Genomic DNA, 24,936 nt, shown 5'->3' on the forward strand with positions numbered 1-24,936 from the left:
ACAGAGACAGAGAGAGACACAGAGACAGAGAGAGACACAGAGACACACAGAGACAGAGAGAGACACAGAGACAGAGAGAGACACAGAGACAGAGACACAGAGACAGAGAGAGACACAGAGACAGAGAGAGACACAGAGACAGAGAGAGACACAGAGACAGAGAGAGACACAGAGACAGAGAGAGACACAGAGACAGAGAGAGACACAAAGACAGAGAGAGACACAAAGACAGAGAGAGACACAAAGACAGAGAGAGACACAAAGACAGAGAGAGACACAAAGACAGAGAGAGACACAGAGACAGAGAGAGACACAGAGACAGAGAGAGACACAGAGACAGAGAGAGACACAAAGACAGAGACACAAAGACAGAGAGAGACACAGAGACAGAGAGAGACACAGAGACAGAGAGAGACACAGAGACAGAGAGAGACACAGAGACAGAGAGAGACACAGAGACAGAGAGAGACACAGAGACAGAGAGAGACACAGAGACACACAGAGACAGAGAGAGACACAGAGACAGAGAGAGACACAGAGACAGAGAGAGACACAGAGACAGAGAGAGACACAGAGACAGAGAGAGACACAGAGAGAGACACAAAGACAGAGAGAGACACAAAGACAGAGAGAGACACAAAGACAGAGAGAGACACAAAGACAGAGACACAGGGACGGACAGAGACACAGAGATGGAGAGACAGAGATTTGGAAGCCTGACAGATGTTTTACCCTTAAACAAAGTGCAGCATAGGAAGAGCTGCAAGAAACTACTTAAAGGGACAGTCTACAATAGAATTTTTATTGTTTAAAAAGACAGATTATCCCTTTATTACTCATTCCCCAGTTTTGCATTAACAACACAGTTATATTAATACACTTTTTACCTCTGTGATTACCTTGTATCTAGGAACCTTCTTCCCGCCCCCTGATCACATGACTATGACTGTTTATTATCTATTGTCTTGCATTTAGCATTGTTTTGTGCTAGATCTTAAATAACCCCCTGTGCCTGAACACAGTGTTATCTATATGGCCCACGTGTACTTTCTGTCTCTTTGTGTTGAAAAGAGATTTAAAAAGCCTGTGATAAGAGGCAGCCCTCACAGGCTTAGAAATTAGCATATGAGCCTACCTATGTTTAGTTTAAACTAAGAATACCAAGAGAAAAACACAAATTTGATGATAAAAGTAAATTGGAAAGTTGATTAAAATTACACGTCCTATCTAAATAATGAAAGTTTAATTTTGACTAGACTGTCCCTTTAAGTAGCCGTGCTAAGGCAGAACTAAAGCTACAGGAACATACAGATTTCAGAGAATTAAAACAGTTTACAAGATAAAACATTTAGAGACATACGTGTATTTGTGTGTACACATAGCTGATAAATTAGTTAATGTAATAACAGCTAAGATGATTGAATAGATTGCTATCAGTAAGGCAGAATAACTTTTGAGCTTATAAAATAATCCAATTCTGAGACCATTTCCAAAAAAATTCACTATACAATTTAAAATTCACTGTTGCGTTTCTACCACAAATATTTTAAAAAAACGAAACCCAAAACCTTTCTTTCATGACTCAGAGCGTACAATTTTAAACAACTTTCCTATTTGCTTTTATTATCAAAGTTGCTTTGTTCTCTTGGTGTCCTTTGTTTTAAAGCATACCTAGGTAGGCTCAGCAATGCACTACTGGAAGCTAGCTGCTGATTGGTGCCCAGATATGCCTCTAGTCATTGGCTCATATGATGTGCTCAGCTAGCTTTCAGTAGCGCATTGCTGCTCCAAAAAAAAAAGATACAAAAAGAGTGAAGCAAATTTGATAATATAAGAAAATAGAAAAGTTGTTTAAAATTGTATTTTCTATCAGAATTATGAAAGACATTTTTGGGGTTTCATGTCCATTTCAGTCTAGTAATGCAGTTTTGAGCTGTTAGTGTCATAAACGTACAGCACCAGGTTAAAAAATGACTGTCCCGGGCCTGGCCTGGAATCTGGAGAGATTTTAGGTTTTCTGGAATTCTAGCAGACTTACATAATACAGAAGAAATGACTTAGGTTTACCTACCAGTTTAAAGCTGCAAAGGAAGAAAATGGTAAACTGCACGTGGCAAGAGGCGTGAGTGGGTAAAATCAACTTGTCAAACACGGACAGCAGATCTCTGTATAAATCTTTTGTTTTGTTCAGGTCCAGCTCCCCTAATAGAGACATTACATTTATATAAGTTATTTCATATATATATATAAAAAAAATGCAATCTACATTATCAAACTTTAAAGTATTAGCACCAGATGAGGAAGCGGCATCCACCATAGTTTCCTGTGAATACCAGAGGCAGAAATGTTGCAATTTCACTCCCAAAAAAACATCTATTCCCCCCTCTCCTAAACACACAGGAGATTTAAACACTTTAGGTGCAATATAAGTATAGAAAAAAAGGAAGATTGCTGTTGCTCTCAATAAAATTCCAAGTTTATTCAGGTCATTTAAAAAAAGGCTCCGGTCTTACGCGTTTCGGCTTGAATGTTGTAATCATAATGCAATTAAAAAGGCATTTAATGTACTCTGCGGCTATTTTGAGAATTCAGAGGCCAAAGATGAGCCCCTTTGAGTTAAACTGGTTGCCCATCTCTGAACTAGAAAGATATTCCTCCAGGAGCAGCAAAAGTACAAGCATATTCGGTCCTTCTGCAATACAGCACATGCCTTACTGGATCTCAGTCACCAAACAAAGGTTGTTTTGTTGTGGCGCAATATGCTAAACACCCCTATTTGCTGTTGGGTGAGGAGGGAGTTCATTTTCTGGTGTCTAAAATTATCTGCATATGTGTTACAAATGAATGGACTACTCTAGACTTATGGACCTTTCATTTCTCAGAATTGGAACTGCACAAACTATAGTCTTCGTAAAACTATTTATCTTCTGTTAGCAAAATGACAGTGGCAAAAAAGTGGTGGCGACGGAGTTTGCCTATTGATAAACAATTGCAGCAAACAAGGCGTTAACACATTTGAATAAAAATCAAAACTACATAGTACGTTAATTTATTGCAAGACCACAGAAAAAAAGGAAATTTATGCTTACCTGATAAATGTATTTCTTTTACGATATGACGAGTCCACAGATTTCATCCTTACTTGTGGGATTAAACTTCCTGCTAGCAGGAAGTGGCAAAGAGCACCACAGCAGAGCTGTATATATAGCTCCTCCCTTCCCCTCCAGTCATTCGACCAAAGTTAGGAAGAGAAAGGAGAAGCCAAAGGTGCAGAGGTGACTGAAGTTTAATAAAATTAAGTACATACCTGTCTTAGAAATGACAGGGTGGGCCGTGGACTCGTCATATCGTAAAAGAAATAAAATTTATCAGGTAAGCATAAATTTCCTTTTCTTTTACAAGATAGGACGAGTCCACGGATTTCATCTTTACTTGTGGGATACAAATACCAAAGCTACAGGACACGGATGAAAGGGAGGGACAAGACAGGAACCTAAACGGAAGGCACCACTGCTTGAAGAACCTTTCTCCCAAAAACAGCTTCAGAAGAAGCAAAAGTATCAAATTTGTAAAATTTGGTCTCCACTCCTCTTTGGAAGTTATAGTCTGACGATTTCTCCCTGAGGAAAATAGTACTCACTGGCACCATTTTAAAATAAAAAACTTCTTGATTGAAGAATCTAAAACTAACACCTCACTTTACCTCTTCCTATCACTAACACAGGCAAAGAGAATGACTGGAGGGGGAGGGGAAGGGAGGAGCTATATATACAGCTCTGCTGTGGTGCTCTTTGCCACTTCCTGCTAGCAGGAGGTTTAATCCCACAAGTAAGGATGAAATCCGTGGACTCGTCATATCTTGTAAAAGAAACCTATAATTATAGTATGTACTTCCTCTTACAAGTCTAATTTTGCATTATAAGGAAACTTTATAATATACTTTATTTTTCCAACATTCCCTGTAAACTGTGTTTTTTCTACCCCCTCTCCCCAGTAAATCCTGCAAACTTAAAGGGATGGTAAATCCTAGTGTTTGTGAAACGTTAGGATTTATCATTGGAACAAATAAAGGGGACTTTCCTTCATGAAGTATAAATTACTGAAAGTTCCTTTAATTGTTTGAAGCGTTCGCCATGTTGCATGGTTAGAGTTCTTAAAGGGATGGTAAATCCTAGCGTTTTTGTAACGCTAGAATTTACCATTGGGACAAATAAAGGGGACTTTCAGTCATGAAATATAAAATACTTCATGCTGAAAGTTCCTTTATTTGTTTGAAGCGTTTGCCACGCTGTGTACCTCAGGCAGCCCAAGGCAGAACCCTTTTTTGCTGAGAGGTGACGTTTCCACCTCTTAGCCAATAGCCGTGCTATTGGCTAAGAGGTGGAAACCTCACCTCTCAGCATGAAGTATTTTATATTTCATGACTGAAAGTCCCCTTTATTTGTCCCAATGGTAAATCCTAGCGTTACAAAAACGCTAGGATTTACCATCCCTTTAAGAACTCTAACATGCAACATGCTATGTAGTGATTGGCTGATCACCGCAAGAGCTGCTCTATATCTGTTCCTAATTGGCAAAAGAAAACAAGATACAAATACTCAAAAGGCTTTTCAAGGAGTGTGCTCCTGGAATACAAAACAATGCAAAAATATATTTAGTTTGCATGCAGCCAAGGTGAAAAATTAAAGACATTTACCCTTGGTGTGGCTGATGTCTTTGATGTAGGAAAATAGAACAACCAACAACATATCCAAACGTTCAGCTACAGGGTGCGCCATCATGTCACTTTCTGCACCAGCAGAGTTGGTCACCACCTGAGGATCCTCATCTTCATCCTACAAGAGTGAAATTCCTAATACTATAAAGGCAAAACCAGATAAATCAGAACCGCCTGTTTTATAAAGATACTGTACCCATGCTAAACACAGGCTAATATTGTATTGTATGTTATTTCTGTTTATAACAGGTATGAAGGTTGTGCCATATTTAGTAACAGAAAAAAGCTCTGTGGTCAAAACTAATTTATGAGATTTGTATGATACTGTACGGCCATTTGTAGAGAGGGAGCTGGCTGAGACACACATTGCATGTTACCGTATAATCCAAACCTCACATGGATGTGGTCACATAACCTTAACCTGTTAGTATAACACCGAGCCAAGCAAAGACGTTCACTATAGTGATAATAATTCGGTATCACTGTCATATTACTCTAAACATATCTATTATCCATTTGAAAGAGCACCATTCAAATAGATAGCAATAGTGGTTTAAATTGAAGCTGATACTACTAAAGTCAAGTAGCTGATAGGTACTATCAACCAAGTGATTTTTGACTATCAGCCAATAAGCATTCTGTATTGTTTTTTTTATCAGCCAATGAGCATTAGCAGGAAGTAAATAACTAATGCTGCTGTATAAGTTTAAAGGGTCATAATACCCAAATGTTGAAACACTTGAAAGTGATGCAGCATAGCTGTAAAAAGCTGATTAGAAAATATCACCTGAACATCTCTATGTAAAAAAAAAAGATATTTTACCACAAAAGTTTCTCAGTAGCCACATCCCATTGTAAAGGACTTCTAAGCAACAAAACAGTATGTCTGTCCCGGGACAGCGGAAGGAGTGAGCTTTCGTGCATACTCATCTTATTTACCTATTCAGTGTAAGGAAGTTAACAATGAAATATCATGAGAGTTAAGTGAAATCTCATGAGATCACAGTAAAAAAGAGTTCATGACCTCAGCACTGCTGATGCTGATTGGCTGCTGTTCATTTCTTCATTTTTTTTTTACCTGCAGCTGAGCTGCAGCTGAGTATAACTTTTTACACAGAACTTACTCTGCTGAGCTGAGGAGATTGTGAGGTAAAATATCTTCCTTTTTTACATAGAGATGCTCAGGTGATATTTTCCTGTCAGCTTTTTACAGTTATACTGCATCAGTTTCAAGTGATTTAGCATATGAGTATTATGTCCCTTTAAAGTATAACAAGTTTCAATGCTGCTCTTTGATAGATAATAGTAATGTTTTAAGTACAGTTGCATGATAAACAAATGCATGATAAAAATACAATGCAATAGCACTTAGTCTGAACTTCAAAAGAGTAGTAGATTTTTATCTGACAAATTTCAATGTTATGTCGATTTCCACACCTTCTGTATCATGTGACAACCATCAGCCAATCACAAATGCATATACGTATATTTTGTAAATTCTTGCACATGCTCAGTAGGAGCTGCATTCCAAGATGTAATACTAATGGTACCATCTTACCATATTGAAAAGTCCTTCTTCTATGTTGCTTCCATTTGCAGATTTATCCTGGCCAGCTGTTTCTTCAGCTTCTTCTATGTCGTTGCGTGATGCGCTTACCTGCAAATTAACTATACATTATTGCGAGCCAATAGAAAGGAGCCTCCTGTTTCTTTTTCTAACAGATAATGCACCTATAATATGGAGTCTAGAACAAGGTAATAATCTATGGTGTGACCTTAAAGTGCAGGTAAACAGGACACGTCAACTTCAAAGCTACCAATCATGAGCTGCGATGCTCCGTACATAGAGTATTAACAGGCAGAATTTGTTGTCACACAGAGAAATGCCTTAACAAAACCTTGTCCTTTTTAAATGCGCGTACCCGTATGTAAATAACACAATCAAAAACAGTGAAGAAAATAGTGTAAGTACATTTAGCCAACCCAATAAGCCTGTGAGGACATATGATAAGCACACTTCTAGGCTCTTCACAATTGTCCATTTCATCAAACTAATGAGTCAATGGTTAAAGTCAGAGAAATGCATTACTGCAAAGCCTCATGGGCTTATTGTACAGAATAAGTTGTTTTTAAAGGTTATGGATCTTGCTGGCTCCGCCGTTTTATCTCCAAGTTTGTGGTTTCTTGTACTTCAGAGAAGCTGTATATAAGACTAGCGTGAGATGTTGGACCTGTTTCTCTGGGGAACTGAGCACAATCAGCACCCAAAGGTGCCCCCCTTCTGTGAGGTTACATCATATTTTAGCAGCCTTAGTGGATTTTAGCAGCCTATTCCCACCTCCTATAACCTCCGATCCAGTACCAGCACATTATTTAGCGTGCCTCAATACAAAAAGAAAGCAGCTCGATCCTCCTTTTCCTACAGAGCGCCACAATTATGGAATGACCTCCCTCACACACTTTAAAAACTTCCCCAAGCCTAAAATCCCTTAAGAGATCCCTCTCTACATATCTCAAAACAGAATGCTCCTGTCATGGTTGATTAAATATTTCATACCTGCTCTATGTTAAATGTTTGCATATATTGTGTATTATTATTATTGTTTTTGTATTTTATTGTACCCTATTGTATCAATGCAATGTTTTTGTGATCCCAGGACATACTTGTAAACAAGAGAAATCTCAATGTATCCTTCCTGGTAAAATATTTTATAAATAAATAAATAAATAAATAAATAAAGGGAGATTAATTGGGGACTCTCTTGTACTTTTATGGTTATTTATTTTATTTAATTTTCAGTGAATAGATGTGTCTCCTATAGACCATATACTGGTCTTTATATGGTGGTTTGGATTTAAGCAGTGTTTGCACCTCTTCCCAGCAGTCTCTTTGAACAGGAGAGTACTATTGACCACATACCATTTCTGCTAAAAATAACAGCCAATACTCTATACTTATCTTACTTGACCTCTCAGCTGCCTTCCACACCGTTGACCACCTCCTCCTTTTACAGACTAAGCTCTCTGTGACACGGCCCTCTCTTGGATCCACTCTTATCTCTCTAACAGGTCCTTTTCTGTCTCATTTGCTGGTGATGACTCCTCTTTATTGGCTCTGTTAAGTAACTCAAGGCTCTTTCTACTACTTTCCCGATTTGACTACTGCAATAACCTACTGACTGGCCTACCTCTCTCCTGCCCTCCCCTTCAATCCATCCTAAATGCCTCTGCCAGGCTAATCCATCGTTCCTGCTGCTCTGTATCTGCTGCCCCTCTCTGCGAGTCCCTTCACTGCCGCCTGGTTCACAGCAGAATAAAATTCAAAAATTCTCACCCTGACCTTTAAAGCCCTTTAAGCAACTTTCTCCTAAAGTCAATTTTTCTTCGTTCTCTTGCTATCTTTATTTAAAAAGGAGGAATTTAAAGCTTATGAGCCGGCCCATTTTAGGTTAAGCACCCTGGATAGCGCTTATTGGTGGCTACAGTTATCAAACCAATAAGCAAGCATAACCCAGGTTCTGAGCCAAAAATGGGCCGGCTCTTAAGCTTTACATTCCTGCTTTTTAAATAAAGAAAGCAAGAGAACGAAGAAAAAAATTGATAAAAGGAGTAAATTAGAAAGTTGCTTAAATTTGCATTCACTATCTGAATCATGAAGGAAAAAAATTGGGTTTAGTGTCCCTTTAAGACGATAGTAAACAAAAAATACATTTAGCTTAAGGCAACTATGTTTCTTAAAGCGACATGAAACCCATTTTTTTTCTTTCATGATTCAGATAGAGCGTGCAATTTTAAATAGTTTGTATAATACTTCTATTATCAAATTTTCTTCATTTTCTCGGTATCCTTTGTTAAAAAGAGGAAACGTCCAAGAGCACTAGATGGCAGAACTATTTCCTACCTTGCAGTGCTCCAGACACCTACTTACATATCTCTTCAACAAAGAAAACCATGAACAAAGCACATTAGATTATAGAAGTAAATTGGAAACTTTTAAAACAAAAGTTATGCTCTGTCTGAATCACAAAAGAACATTTTTGGGTTTCATATCTTTAACGTAAATTAAATGTTTAATATTTGGAGATAGATTAAAATAAAAAATAATAAAATACAAAAAAAAATTACATCCATCTTCAGCAACTTTTCGATGATAAGTTCCAAAATTTCAGACCTCAGCGTCGGGAAATAAACAGAAATCCTCAAAAGGTTATGCATATAACATTCCTGAAATGCAAGAAAATATAGAACAACTTAAAAGGGACGGTGTACATAAATATAACTGTGTAAATGGAACGGCAGCAATTCTACTAGTAGAATGCCACCAGCTATGTTTCTTCCTCACTGAATTAGCGAAGGTATAGCCAATCACGTGCAGTAATACCTCCCCTGAAAACGCACCTACTGACCTGCACTGTCTTAGATCCTTGACCAAAATGTTTAACGAGATCGTAAAGTCAAAATGAGCGTGCAGTTTAATAAAAAGTTCAAATTTGCTTCAGTCTTGTTAGAGATATGAAAAACAAATTATTTCATGATTCAGACAGAGCAAGCAATTTTATTAAACAACTTTCTAATTTACTTCAGTCTCTTGGTATCTTTTGTTGAAATGCAGAGGTGTAAGCTCAGGAGCTTGCCCATGTTTGGAGCACTATATGGCAGCAGTTTTGCAAGAATACTATCTATTTGCAAGAGCACTAAATAGCAGCACTATTTCCTGCCATGAAGTGCTCCAGATGGCTACCCAGGTATCCCTTCAGCACAGAATATCATGGGAACAAAAACATTTGATAATAGACGTAAATTGAAAAACATTTTAAAATTGTATGCTCTGTCTGAATCACAAAATAAATTTTTTGGGTTTCATATCCCTTTAACCATTTGAGTGCTAAGCACTTTCCCACCTGAGTGCTAAGCTGGATTTGAGGGTTTATAATTTTTTTAAATATATTTATTTTTAACTTTTTCTTCTTTCAGATCCCCAAGACATATACCATTGGAAAGGTTAGGCGATTACCTTTCCAACGGTGGGTCTTGGGGGTCTGTAGCTGCTTAGATGCCTGAGATAATGGCTTCTAAGCAGCATGCCCCATTTCCCTATAATGTCTATTGTATTTTTTATATAAAGTTGCGCAGTGACATCATCACGTCATTGCGCGTGACGTCACCGAGCAAAACGTGAAAGCCCGGCGATGCTTGTCACTATACAGGCCCGATCGCCAGGGTGGGAGTCGATGGGAGCCCCCAGATTGCCCTCAAGGTGGGTGAGTGCTAGTGATGGCTCTGAGCTGTCGTCAGACTAGGAAAATTTGCAACGGCTCAGAGCCGTTGTTAGCATTTAAAGGGTTAAACCTAGCTCAGGAGCTTGTCTTTATGGCAGAAGTGTTTGCAACAGTGTATAATGTTACTACAAACAGTGCTACCTTAAAGTGCTTAAAGGGACAGTCTAGTCAAAATTAAACTTTCATGATTCAGATAGAGAAGCAATTTTAAGCAACTTTCTAATTTACTCCTATTATCAATTTTTCTTCATTATCTTGCTATCTTTATTTGAAAAAGCAAGAATTTAACCCATTAGCGACACACGTCGTACAGGGTACGTCAAACATAAACTGGACATTGGGGTTTAAAGCGGCTGGAAGCGATCCTGATTGCTCCCAGCCACTTTCAAGATATTGCCGTGATGCCTCGATATTGAGGCATCACTGCAATACCTTTTTTCAAACACTGTGGCCCTCTCTGCATCGGCCAGCAATGGTGTGATTGTTGGTGGGTGGGGGCTGCTACAGGGAGGCGGGTGGGGGCTGCTGCAGGGAGGCAGGTGGGCGGTCATCGCTGGGGGGAAATGACAGAGGGGGCGGGATCATGCGTAGAGAGGGGGGCGGGATCATGCGTAGAGAGGGGGGCGGGATCATGCGTAGAGAGGGGGGCGGGATCATGCGTAGAGAGGGGGGCGGGATCATGCATAGAGAGGGGGGCGGGATCATGCGTAGAGGGGGGCGCCGGGAGTGCGCACGGGGTGGGAGCCCTACACTATGGAACAGTGTAAAGGGAAGGAGGGAGAGAGGAGGGAAAGCTACACTACAGAAAAATAAATATTTTTTTAAAATTTATATGCAAACTGGGTACTGGCAGACAGCTGTCAGTACCCAAGATGGCGGACAATAAGGTTGAGGAGGAGGGTTAGAGAGCTGTTTGGGGGGGATCCTACACAGTAGAATATGTATTATTTTTTTTAATTAAAAAAAAAAAAAAAAAAAGCCTTTTTATTTTAGTACTGGCAGAGCTTTTTTTTTATATATTAATGCATTTGGCGGTGAAATGGTGGCATGAAATATACCAAAATGGGCCTAGATCAATACTTTGGGTTGCCTACTAAAAAAAAAATATATACATTACACGTCAAGGAATATTCAGGGATACCTGACAGATATCAGGGTTCCAATGTAACGATCGCTAAATTTGAAAAAAAATAATGGATTGGAAATAGCAAAGTATTACTTGCAAAAAAAGCAAAGAACATGTAAACATTGGGTATTTCTAAACTCAGGACAAAATTTAACAACTATTTAGCATGGGTGTTTTTTGGTGGTTGCAGATGTGTAACAGATTTTGGGGGTCAAAGTTAGAAAAAGTGTGTTTTTTTCCATTTTTCATTATATTTTATCATTTTTTTATAGTAAATTATAAGATATGATGAAAATAATGGTATTTTTAGAAAGTCCATTTAATGGCGAGAAAAACGGTATATAATATGTGTGGCTACAGTAAATGAGTTAGAGGAAAATTACAGCTAAACACAAACACCGCAGAAATGTAAAAATAGCCTTAAGGGTAAGACAATTGAAAAATGGTCTTGTCCTTAAGGGGTTAAGCTTAGGAGCCGGGCCATTTTTGGTTGAGCACCTGGGTAGCAATTGCTGATTGGTGTCTAAATGTAGCCACCAATCAGCAAGCGCTACTCAGGTGCTGAACCAAAAATGGGCCAGCTCTTAAGTTTTCATTTTTGCTTTTTCAAATAAAGATACCAAGAGAACAAAGACAAATTGATAATAGGAGTAAATAAGAAAGTTGTTTAAAATTGCTGCTCTATATAAATTGTGAAAGTTTAATTTTCACTAGACTGTTCCTTTTAAAAGGGACATAAAACCCATTTGTTTTCCTTTCATGATTTAGAAATTGTATTCTCTATCTGAATCTGAAAATTTGGGGTTTAATGTCCCTTTAAGACTCATGCAGCTTCCCAAGTCTACCTAGGCTTATTACGGCACCAGTGTGCAATTCAGTGCTTATACTTCTGTGTATTTACTGAAGATCTCTGCACATGTGGGAAGTCATGATCTGAAACACATTTATTGCGCTACTTATACAGCTTGTAATAGGAGTCAGGGACCATTTAAAATTGAGAGGGAAAAAAAAATCATCGAAGAAGCAGATGGGCAGTCTGCAGATATAAAAAAGTTAGTAAAAGGATTTCTTTTTACACACGTCTATCGTTTAACAAAAAGAAAACAAAAAACGTGTCTGGCATACAGCAAATTGATTAGCAGGGGCGACAGAAATCTTAAATGTTTACTGTGTCTTTAGATGAAAACACCACACCAGGTGGAGCTGCAAAACAAATATTCTCTAAACAGTATTTTATTATAATAGAAAGAAGCCATAAAGGACCAGTAAATACAGTAGATTTGCATAAACAACAAATGCACAATAAAAAGACAATGCAATAGCATTTAGTCTGAACTTCAAATGAGTAGTAGATTTTCTTTTTAAAGACACGGATGAGTCCACGGATCATCATCCTTACTTGTGGGATTACACCTCCTGGTCAGCAGGAGGAGGCAAAGAGCACCACAGCAGAGCTGTTAAATAGCTCCTCCCTTCCCTCCCACTCCAGTCAATCTCTTTGCCTACGTTAGTGATAGGAAGAGGTAAAGTGAGGTGTTAGTATAGATTCTTCAATCAATAATTTGTTATTTTCAAGTAGTGACAGAGAGTGCTACTTTGTTCTGGGGGTGTAGCCTGGTTCCATTTCAGTCTCTACAGTAGAGCTTTGGTGGCTTTAGAGCAATGAGAACTTGTTGGACATAATTCTCACTGCGCCTCCCATATTTGTGCTGCCCTATATCCTTCAGTCTGAGGTACTCACTAACTCAGCATTTGTTTTTTTCTCAGGCCAATGTAAGGGAGAGGACCTCTCAAGCTTGGGACCTGCCTTCCTGCCAGGCAGTGGTTGAGGTAAATGCTGCCTTTCTGGGACCTAAGGAGACTCAGTACTTTATTCAAAAATAGCACTATGGAACATAGTGGTTTCACTTTGTTGTTTCTCCCGGAGGGGAGACATTGGGCTTTGGGTACGCCCACGATGGGCGGGACTTCCTCTATTTGCGCGCCACTTGGTAGTGCTCTGTTTTCCTGACAGGATTAGTGCGACATTTAGCTGGGCTACTTGTTTATCTGTTCTAGAGCGGCATGTAATGTAATTTCATGCGCTTCTAGTACAGATACGTTAAGTCCGGTCCAGGTTTGTGAGCTGGATTGAGCAGTGTGACTGAACGGATCTTCACAGAAAGCAGGGATCCGGTGTCATTTTGCACGGTAGGAGCACCTCAGCAGATTGCTGTGGTGCAGAGGTTATTTTTTGAAGTCATTTTTCTAGCCGCTGTGCTTAAGAAAGGAATCTGACACTTTTCAGAAAAATCGTGAAACCGTTTGTATTTAAAGGAACAGTAACGTTTTTTTTTATAGTCCTCTTGTACTAATAGTTATCATTTTATCTGTTGATTTTCGATAAATTGTATTGAATGATGGATCAAGAGGGTGTGCAAAATGTTACATGTGCCTTGTGTCTGGATGCAAATGTGGAACCACCAATCCCTTTCTGTCCTACATGTATTGAAAGGACTGTAAGTTTTAGGGATAACATTTTTACTGAGCCAATCTCTTCTCAGGCAGATGTTGTCCAGGAATCTTCTGATGAGGGTCAATTTATGCTGCAACTTTCTCCTCAAGCGTCCCAAAAATTAACGCCCCCACCAGCAGTGCCCTGCGCTTCTGCTCCAGCACCTGCTGGAGTTACTTTAAAAGACACAGCGGCGGTTATGTCTTCCACAATTTCTGATGCGTTGTCTGCTTTTCCTATGCTTCAAGGCAAGCGCAAGAGGAAAGACAAGCATGTTATCAGCGAGGTTTCTGATGCCATGGTAGCGGCCTCAGAGGTACCCTCCCAGGGAACTGAGGAGGGTATAGAGGTTTTATCAGATGGCGAGATTTCAGATTCAGAACCTTTGACTGATTCGAAGGTTGTCTCTTTCCGATTTAAAACTAGAACAGCTCCGTCTGTTACTCAGGGAGGTGTTGGTTACCTTAGACGACTGTGATTCCACAGTAGTAGTCGCTCCTGTGAAGGCGAGTAAATTGGACAAATATTTTGAAGTTCCTACTTTCTCAGATGTTTTTCCAATTCCTAAGCGAGCTTCAGAGAATGTTTCTAAGGAATGGGAGGGACCAGGTACTCCCTTCTCTCCGTCTCCTATTTTCAGAAAGATGTTTCCCATAGCTGACACTATCAAGGAAACTTGGCAAGCGGTTCCGAAGGTGGAAAGGGCTATTTCCACTTAGCCAAGCGAACTACTATTCCTATTGAGGATAGTTGTGCCTTTAAAGACCCCATGGACAAGAAGTTGGAGGGTCTACTTAATAAGATTTATGTTCACCAGGGTCTGCTGTTGCAGCCGGCTGCGAGCATTGCGACTGTCACTAGTGCGGCAGCTTAGTGGTTGGATGCTCTGTCTGAGTCTCTTAAGTCTGAGACTTCTTTGGAGGAGATCCAAGATAGAATTAAAGCTCTGAAGTTAGCCAATGCTTTTATTACGGATGCTTTTTTGCAAATTACTAAATTAGCAGCGAAGAGTTCAGGGTTCTCTATCCTAGCCCGCAGAGCTTTATGGTTAAAACCTTGGTCTGCGGACGTTTCATCTAAGTCTAAGCTTCTAGCTATTCCTTACAAGGGAAAGACCTTGTTTGGACCCGGCTTGAAGGAAATTATCTCTGACATCACAGGAGGCAAGGGTCATCTCCTTCCTCAGGATAAGAGAAATAAACAAAAAGGACGACAAAATAATTTTCGTTCCTTTCGCAATTTCAAGGGAAACTCTCTTCCTCCTCTAAACAGGAAGGAAACTATTCACAATCTAAGCCCACTTGGAGACCCAACCAGCCTTGGAACAAGGGTAAAAAGTCCAAGAAACCTGCTGCTGACTCCAAAACAGCATGAAGGGCATGCCCCCGATCCGGGACCGGATATGGTGGGGGGCAGACTTTCTTTCTTCGTTCAGGCTTGGGTGCGAGACGTTCAGGATCCCTGTGCCTTCAGCAAATCAGACCATGTTACTTATTCGGATTATGAAACAGAATTAATCAAACCCTTTAACCTACAGGCAATACTTCACTGCCCATACAGAAAACTCCCAAGTAATATAACTAGATTGGTAACAATTACAAATGTAGTAATTGCTTGGCAGAAATACTGTAAAACATTGGGGATAGAGTTTCAGATGTCTAGACTTTTACCGATCACTGGCAACCCAGTCTTCCCACCAGGATATAGCAACAGTATATTTCAAATCTGGGAATCCAAAGCTCTGATATATCTATCCCAGCTCAAAGATCCTCTCACTGGGCATATCAGAACATTTGAGAATCTGGCGCAGATACACAGTTTACCACCCCAACATTTTTATGCATATCTTCAGGTACGTCACTTCATAAATGATTATGATAGCAGGTTCAGTATGCACTGGGCACAACTAAAGATGGAAGCAGGGATATCCTTATACAAAGCTGGTTTCAGAGCCTTATCGTTTTGGTACCAGTACATAATGAATAAAGAAGGAGAGCTGCATATCAATCAATGCAAACAGAGATATGCACCTTTCTTTCCCGAACTTCAAGATGAGGATATAATGGATAGTCTCGAGAGAGCAAGAGAAGCTACAAGCAGAACTAACCTAAGAGAATCACAAGCCAAGGTAATAAACAATTTCTACCTAACCCCAGCCAGAATTGCTAATTGGTCTCAATCACAGGTTCGGTGCCCCAAATGCCAGAAAGTAAACGCGGACTTGTTGCATTATTTCTGGTCTTGCCCGAAAACTTTGCAATATTGGAATAGAATCCAATTTTGGATTAACAGGAAAGTTAGAGTCAAGTTAGAATTCGAGGCGCAACATATATTCTTTCTGTATCCATCACAGAATATAGGAGATAGACTTTTCATAAATTTAGTAATTTTGGTTGTAAGGAACCAGCTATGCAAAAGGTGGAAGCAAAAAGATGCTCCCTCAATTACTGAATTCATAAACGCCATGAGAAGTCAGATTTCGATAGAGATAATAGGACTAGACAAAGGAGCAGCTAAGCAGGTTCAGTTATTCTTTAAGAAATGGAAAAAGTATATTCAGGGAGAACCTGTAACAGTCCAACAGTATATTCTCTCGTCTTTTCAAGGTACTATACCTTTCTTGGAGTTAATCCTAGACGGATCATTACCGGTAAGCTGGGTACACCGTCATTAAGGTGGGGTTAGTAGACTGGTAAAACCAACCATGAACTCACCGGCAGGTTTTTTTTTGTTTTTTTTTTCTCCTCTTCTTCCTTTTCTTTTCTTAGTCTTTCTTTCTCTCCCTCCCCCCCCCCCTTTGTTTCACTGAGTGGTAAGAGTATTTTTATTCTATAATTTACGAAAGAAAATCCTGAGTACAGGGTAGAGTAGACAGGAAAGGATCTGCACAGTATGCAAATAAAGGCCACGCCAGATCTAAGATTTAGACAAGTTAGAGGAACTCAGGAGTTAAGACAAAGATCAGATCAAATAGAGACAAGGTATAGAGACCTTACATAGCTGTTCCGGTTTATTTAATCAATGGTCTCAAATATTATTATATAAAATCATAAAATTAGGTTTTTCAGATGTATTTTGGCATTCATTATATATATTTCTTTATTTTGTATTTTTTTGTCTGTCATATAGTTATTGCGACAATTATTGCTATGTTCTGAAACATGTATATGCCAGTTTTTTTTTTGCTGTCATTATGAAAAACCTTCAATAAAAAAATTATTATAAAAAAAAAAAAAGGATCCCTGTGCCATAGAAATTGTGTCCCAGGGATACAAACTGGAGTTCAAAAATTTTCCTCCTCGAGGAAGATTTCTTCTTTCAAGATTATCTGCAAACCAGATAAAAAGAGGGGCGTTCTTACATTGTGTAAGAGACCTCTCCTCCCTGGGAGTGATTATTTCCGTTCCCATACAGGAACACGGGCAGGGTTTTTATTCAAATCTGTTTGTAGTTCCAAAGAAGGAGGGAACTTTCAGACCTATTTTAGACCTCAAGAGTCTGAACAAGTTTCTCAGAGTTCCATCTTTCAAGATGGAAACTATTCTTACCATTCTTCCATTGATTCAGGAAGGTCAATTTATGACGACAGTGGACTTAAAGCATGCATATCTATATGTTCCTATCCACAGAGATCATCACAAGTTCCTAAGGTTTGCCTTTCTGGACAGACACTTTCAGTTCATAGCTCTTCCTTTCGGGCTGGCCACGGCACCCAGAATTTTCACAAAAGTTCTGGGGTCTCTGCTGGCCGTTTTAAGACCGCGGGGCATTGCGGTGGCTCCTTATCTGGACGATATTCTAATCCAGGCGCCATCTTGTCAACAAGCAAGGTCCCATACCGACATTGTACTATCCTTCCTGCGAACTCACGGGTAGAAGGTAAATCTGGAAGAGAGTTCCTTAATCCCGAAAGCAAGGGTGACTTTCTTGGGAACTGTAATCGATTCTATATCTATGAGGATTTTTCTGACAGAGGTCTGGAAATCAAAGATTCTAGATGCTTGTTGAGCCCTTCAGTCCAATCCTCGGCCGTCAGTGGCCCAGTGCATGGAAGTAATCGGACTGATGGTGGCGGCAATGGACATCATCCAGTTTGCTCGGTTTCACCTCAGACCTCTGCAGTTAAACATGCTCAGGCTGTGGAATGGAGATTATGTAGACTTGTCTCCTCGAATTACCCTGGAGCAGGAGACAAGGGATTCACTTCAATGGAGGTTGTCTCTGGATCATCTATCCCAGGGAACAAGCTTTTGCAGACCATTCTGGGTGATTGTGACAACAGATGCCAGCATTCTAGGGTGGGGAGCTGTCTGGGGTCCTCTAAAGGCTCAGGGAGTGTGGACTCCGGCCGAGTCTGTTCTTCCTATAAACATCCTGGAACTGAGAGCGATCTTCAATGCTCTTCTGGCCTGGCCTCAGTTGGCTTCGGCTCAGTTCATCAAATTCCAGCCGGACAAAACACGACAGTGGCTTACATTAATCATCAGGGAGGAACCAGGAGTTCCTTAGCGATGACAGAGGTAGCCAAGATAATCCGGTGGGCGGAGGCCCATTCTTGCAATCTGTCAGCGATCCACATCCCAGGGGTGGACAACTGGGAGGCGGACTTTCTGAGCAGGTAGACCTTTCATCAGGGAGAGTGGGAACTCCATCCGGAAGTATTCTCCAACCTGATTCTCAAATGGGGTCGGCCGGAGTTAGATCTCATGGCATCGGGTCGGCCAGAGTAAGATCTCATGGCATCTCGTCAGAATGCCAAGCTCCCGAGATACAGGTCAAGGTCCAGGGATCCTCAGGCGGAACTGATAGATGCTTTAGCAGTTCCTTGGTCCTTCAGCCTAGCATATCTTTTTCCCCCCATTTGCTCTTCTTCCTCGGGTCATTGCTCGAATCAAACAGGAGAAGGCATCAGTGATTCTCATTGCTCCTGCGTGGCCTCGCAGGATTTGGTATGCCGATCTGGTGGAGATGTCATCCCTACCACCTTGGAGACTACCATTGCAGAAGGATCTTCTCATTCAAGGACCCTTCCTTCATCCAAATCTAATTTCTCTGAAGCTGACTGCTTGGAGATTGAACGCTTAATTCTATCCAAGCGGGTTTTTTCTGATTCGGTCATAGAGACCTTGATTCAGGCGCGTAAGCCTGTAACTAGGAAGATTTACTATAAGATATGGCGTAAATATCTTTTTTGGTGTGAATCCAAGGGCTACTCATGGAGTAGAGTTAGGATTCCCAGAATTTTGTCTTTTCTCCAAGACGGATTGGAGAAGGGTTTATCGGCAAGTTCCCTAAAGGGTCAGAAATCTCTGCCTTATCTATTTTGTTACAGAAACGTCTGGCTGATGTTCAATCCAGATGTTCAATCCTTTTGTCAGGCCTTGGTTAGGATCAGGCCTGTGTTCAAACCAGTTACTCTACTCCTCCATGGAGTCTGAATTTAGTTCTTAAGGTTCTTCAAGGGGCTCCGTTTGAGCCTATGCATTCCTTAGATATTAAGTTGTTATCTTGGAAAGTTTTATTTCTTGTTGCTATTTCTTCAGCTCGAAGAGTGTCTGAGATTTCGGCGTTGCAATACAATTCGCCTTACCTTATTTTCCATTCGGATAAGGTAGTTTTACGTACTAAACTAGGGTTCCTTCCTAAGGTTGTTTCAGACAGAAACATTAATCAGGAGATTGTTGTTCCTCCCTTGTGTCCTAATCCTTCTTCTCAGAAGGCAAGGCTTCTGCATAATTTGGACGTAGTCCGTGCTTTGAAGTTTTACTTACAAGCCACTAGGGACTTTCGTCAGTATTCTTCTCTGTTTGTAATTTTCTCTGGAAAACGTAAGGGTCAGAAAGCTACGGCTACCTCTCTTTCTTTTTGGTTGAGGAGTATCATCCGCTTTGCATATGAGACTGCTGGGCAGCAGCCTCCTGAAAGAATTACAGCTCATTCCACTAGGATGGTTGCTTCCTCATGGGCATTCAAAAATGAAGCTTCTGTGGAACAGATTTGCAAGGCTGCAACTTGGTCTTCTCTTCACACTTTTTCTAAATTTTACAAATTTGACACTTTTGCCTCGGCTGAGGCTGCTTTTGGGAGAAAGGTTCTTCAAGCAGTGGTGCCTTCTGTTTAGGTTCCCTGTCTTGTCCCTCCCTTATCATTCGTGTACTCAAGCTTTGGTATTGTATCCCACAAGTAAGGATGATGATCCGTGGACTCATCATGTCTTTAAAAAGAAAAGAAAAGTTATGCTTACCTGATAAATTTGTTTCTTTTTAGACACAATGAGCCCACGGCCCGCCCTGTTCTCTTAAGACAGGTTGTTAATATTTGTAAACTTCAGACACCTCCGCACCTTGGCTTTTCCTTTCTCTTCCTAACTTCGGTCGAAAGACTGGAGTGGGAAGGAAGGGAGGAGCTATATATAACAGCTATATATAACATCCCACAAGGATGATGATCCGTGGACTCATCGTATCTAAAAAGAAACAAATTTATTAGGTAAGCATACATTTTCTTTTTTTCTGACAAATTTCAAAGTTATGTCTATTTCTACTCCCACTGTATCATGTGACAGCCATCAGCCAATCACAAATGCATATACTTTCTGTGAATATTACTATTCTGTGAATTCTTGCACATGCTCAGTAGGTGCTGGTGACTCAAAAAGTTTAAATATAAAAATACTGTGGAAATGTATTTAATGGAAGTAAATTGGAAAGTTGTTTAAAATTGCTGCTCTATCTGAATCATGTAGGTTTAAATTTGAGTTGAATCCCTTTAACATAAAAGTTCCATCAATATCTTAGTAGAAGATCTTTATCCTAGAAATGACTGATGCAAGAAAACCAATGGGCTTTCTCGCCACGTGATGCTAATGCTGTATGTTACGTCACTTAGCTTATCCCTTTAGGTTAAGAAATGGAACAATACAATTTGTCCTAAACGTGACAGGTTAATATTACCAGTGTTCTTGTGGATTTGTTTATATAAGGAAATTTTTCCAGGAGTATTGGCATAAGGAAACGTGGTGCTCTGGAAGAGAAAAGAAATAGAAAATATGATGAAGACTCTGGAAACTTCCTGTTATGAGTTTATTTTATTTTTTTTATCACATTTCTTATTACGGTAATTACAAGAACACATCTCAAAATACAGACGGAAAGAAAGCTAATAAAATTAGCAACAATATCAAATAGGAGTCTCCCTTATCCTAACAAGACGACTTACAAAATACTTACGAAGGGACATATTTTGCTATTATTTGCAAAGCTCGATGACAAGTATGGAAAGTTGACATAATATCTAGGGGGAAGAAAAACAGAGTTTAAATAAAAATACTACAAAACAGACTGTTGTGTATAAAGTTATCTAAAACATACATTATTAACACAGGACATTTATATAGATGGGCTATATAAATGGATCATCTACAAAACATGTATGCAAAGAAACAATTGGCGTATAATGGCCCTTTAAGTCCAGTCTATTGACAGGCCATGTAATCCCAGCCAGCAGAAGAAATTACATTTCCAGCTGGGTGTAGAAGAGATAACTAATGAAATAATTTTTTTCCATTGTTCTCTATAAGTATTGGTCTTTGGTTTACAAACAGATATAAGACAAGGAAGCATGTGTGTGTACACAAAGTGATAACATAATGAGATCTGATATTACCTGCAAGCTCAACCCATTTCAATAGGTTGTAGTTTCAAAACACAAAACCAGCTATTTCATATACACAAATAAACTTGAAAAAGCTATTTCTCATACATTTTATACTCTGTAGCTGGTGTAACAAGTCATTAGAAATACATTAAGGGTAAAACAATTTGACAGTATACTGTCCCTTTAATTCTTTTGAGACAATCATACTCACCGTCATCTTCATCTTCTGAGTCAGAAATGTTCACATCCCCATCTTGTATAACAATCCGTGCTTTATTTAAAGAAAAAAAATTCTGCTCAATTTGGTGCTTAGGGAAAACCTTATTTAGGGAATTCCAAAAGATTTACACACAAAAAAAGTTTTCAAAAATACAAAATTAATTTTTATTAAAGTTTGCATTGGTTTCAGTGCAGTGAGCCCTTTGTAAAGCCTCAAATGTGTTTATCTCCTTTCAAGTTAGAACAGGAATAAATGAGATCCTGCACTAATAAAACAACCACTGTGTAGCATGTTACATATTACTATATGGATACTACAGGATGTCAGACATAGTTACTAGGGGAAATGGGAAAAATAAAAACTTATTTTCTCAGAGGTAAACTGCAGGAACCAAGTGCTAAATAATACAGTCTATTCCTCAGAGCATTTTGCCAGCCGGTGGCATTATGAAGTAGCCAATTGGAGACAGTTTAATACTTTGTAATATTGTAACATTTTATTTATAATGTTATGGAGCTATCCAAATCACAAATTAATTGCATAACTTAAAGGGACACAACCCAAATATTTTTCTTTCATGATTCAGATAGAGCATGCGATTTTAATCAACTTTCTAATTTACTCCTATTATCACATTTTCTTCATTCTCTTGCTATCTTTATTTAAAAAGCAGGAATCTGATGCGTAGGAGCCGGACCATTTTTGGTTGAGAACCTGGGTTATGCTTGCTTATTGGTGGGTAAATGTAATCCTCCAATAAGCAAGTGCAATCCATGGTGCTGAACCTAAAACGGGCTGGCTGCTAAGATTTACATTCCTGCTTTTAAAATAAAGATAGCAAGAGAACAAAGAAAAATTTTAATAGGAATAAATTAGAAAGTTGCTTAAAATGTCATGCTCTATCTGAATCATAAAAGAGAAAAAAATATGGTTCAGCGTCCCTTTAACCCTTTAACTACCTGAATTTTAGAGAAAAACTTGCCCAAAGTACCAGAGAACTTTTAGCATTTTTGCTATCACTCTGTTTAAACAGAAATAGAGCCTTTGATTTTTTTTTATTTAGCTATGAAAACTATAGATATTCTTTAAGTAGACAACCCAAGGTATTGATCTAGGCCCATTGTGGTGTATTTCATGCCACGGTTTGGCCATCAAATATAATCTTATAAAAGAAGTTAACTTTTTAGCAAATTTTGGGTTTCTCGCTGAAATATTTACACACAAACTACTTCAGTCATAAGACAAATGGTTGTAAAAGCTTCACTGGGGTCCCCTTTGTTCAGAAGCAGCAGACATGCATGGCTTTGCCATTGTTTTTTGGAAATGGACTGCCGCTGATTGCAACTGTCCCCCACACTATTGAAATTTCTGTCACTAAAGGAGTTAATCAGTTACCTTGTAAGGTCCATTTGTGCTGCAGTATAGGGTTTACCCTCCCACCTGACACCTACCACCCCCTAATAAAAATTTTTTTAAATTTTATCATATACATTTTAGATATTTTTCTGTAGTGTAGGGTTCCCCCACACACTCCAAGCTTTTACTGTAGGTTCCCACCTCCCTCCTCCAAACATTAATTTTCTGTAGTATAGGGCTGCATCCCTCCCTTTACCCTGCCTAACACTTTTGCCGTAGTGTAGAGGACCCCGCCCCTCCCTTCCCCTCCTCTGCTGGGCCGCCCACCCACCTCCCTCCTTCCCTCAACCGCTCCCACTTGGCACCAAGAATGATCATTACAGAGGGTGATACAGACAGTGTAACTCTCTGTAACTATCAGCGATATTGCTTCATGTAGTAAGGGAGCACAATCCTTACCATATGAAGGCAGATGCCTTTAGCCCCCTGGTTGTGGCTCCTGCTATCTAAGCTGACAGTGGGAACGCAACATGCACCTCTGTGTAGGACGTTGGTACTACGTCAACACAGTACGCCGGGCAAAGTATTGTGCGACTTAGCACCTATGTCTAATTGGCACAAGGGGTTAACAAATGTATTTTATTTTAATTTGTGCAACAAACATTAGAAAAATTATCAGCTAATTTTAGCTTAAAGGGACACTAAACCCATATTTTCTTTCATGATTCAGATAGAGCAGCAACTGTAAGCAACTTTCTTATTTACTCCTATTATCAAATTGTCTTTGTTCTCTTGCTATCTGTATTTGAAAAGCACGAATCTAAGCTAAGGAGCCGGCCCATTTTTGGTTTAAGCACCAGGGTTGCACTTGCTGATTGGTGGCTAAATGTACCCACCGATCAGCATGCGCTATCCAGGGTGCTGAACCAAAAATGGGCCAGCTCCTTAGCTTAGATTCATGCTTTTTCAAATAAAGATAGCAAGAGAACAAAGACAATTTGATAATAGGAGTAAATAAGAAAGTTGCTTAAAAACATAATTTATGCTTACCTGATAAATTTATTTCTCTTGTAGTGTAGTCAGTCCACGGGTCATCCATTACTTATGGAATATATCTCTTCCTAACAGGAAGCTGCAAGAGGATCACCCAAGCAGAGCTGCTATATAGCTCCTCCCCTCACATGCCATATTCAGTCATTCGACCAAAGCAGACGAGAAAGGAGAAACCATAGGGTGCAGTGGTGACTGGAGTTTAATTAAAATTTAGATCTGCCTTAAAGACAGGGCGGGCCGTGGACTGACTACACTACAAGAGAAATAAATTTATCAGGTAAGCATAAATTATGTTTTCTCTTGTTAAGTGTAGTCAGTCCACGGGTCATCCATTACTTATAGAATACCAATACCAAAGCTAAAGTACACGGATGAAGGGAGGGACAAGGCAGGAACATTAAACAGAAGGAACCACTGCCTGTAGTACCTTTCTCCCAAAAATAGCCTCCGAAGAAGCAAAAGTGTCAAATTTGTAAAATTTTGAAAAAGTGTGAAGCGAAGACCAAGTCGCAGCCTTGCAAATCTGTTCAACAGAGGCCTCATTTTTAAAGGCCCAGGTGGAAGCCACAGCTCTAGTAGAATGAGCTGTAATCCTTTCAGGAGGCTGCTGTCCAGCAGTCTCATAGGCTAAAGGTATTATGCTACGAAGCCAAAAAGAGAGAGAGGTAGCCAAAGCCTTTTGACCTCTTCTCTGTCCAGAGTAAACGACAAACAGGGAATACGTTTGTCGAAAATCTTTAGTTGCCTGCAAAAAGAAATTCAGGGCACGGACTACGTCCAGATTATGCAAAAGTCGTTCCTTCTTTGAAGAAGGGTTAGGACACAGTGATGGAACAACAATCTCTTGATTGATATTCCTGTTAGTAACTACCTAAGGTAAGAACCCAGGTTTAGTACGCAGAACTACCTTGTCTGAATGAAAAATCAGATAAGGAGAATCACAATGTAAGGCAGATAACTCAGAGACTCTTCGAGCCGAGGAAATAGCCATCAAAAACAGAACCTTCCAGGATAACAGCTTGATATCAATGGAAT

At 39.6% G+C, this 24,936-nt stretch overlaps 1 protein-coding gene across 2 annotated transcripts in view; it reads right to left on the bottom strand.

The window, feature by feature from the left end:
• The window catches only part of RRN3 (RRN3 homolog, RNA polymerase I transcription factor), a 75,582-nt gene that overhangs the window by 26,165 nt on the left and 24,481 nt on the right, over positions 1-24,936 (bottom strand). For both annotated transcript variants that reach the window (XM_053694543.1, XM_053694542.1), the window contains exons 6-12: positions 21,484-21,543; positions 20,846-20,909; positions 20,570-20,639; positions 8,843-8,941; positions 6,276-6,374; positions 4,697-4,835; positions 2,072-2,202 (exon numbers count right to left, since the gene is read on the bottom strand). In XM_053694543.1, the coding sequence (XP_053550518.1) occupies positions 2,072-2,202; positions 4,697-4,835; positions 6,276-6,374; positions 8,843-8,941; positions 20,570-20,639; positions 20,846-20,909; positions 21,484-21,543 (662 nt within the window). The remainder of the gene's footprint in view (positions 1-2,071; positions 2,203-4,696; positions 4,836-6,275; positions 6,375-8,842; positions 8,942-20,569; positions 20,640-20,845; positions 20,910-21,483; positions 21,544-24,936) is intronic.

This window comes from Bombina bombina, chromosome 11, assembly GCF_027579735.1.
Source record: "Bombina bombina isolate aBomBom1 chromosome 11, aBomBom1.pri, whole genome shotgun sequence".
NCBI lineage: Eukaryota > Metazoa > Chordata > Amphibia > Anura > Bombinatoridae > Bombina > Bombina bombina.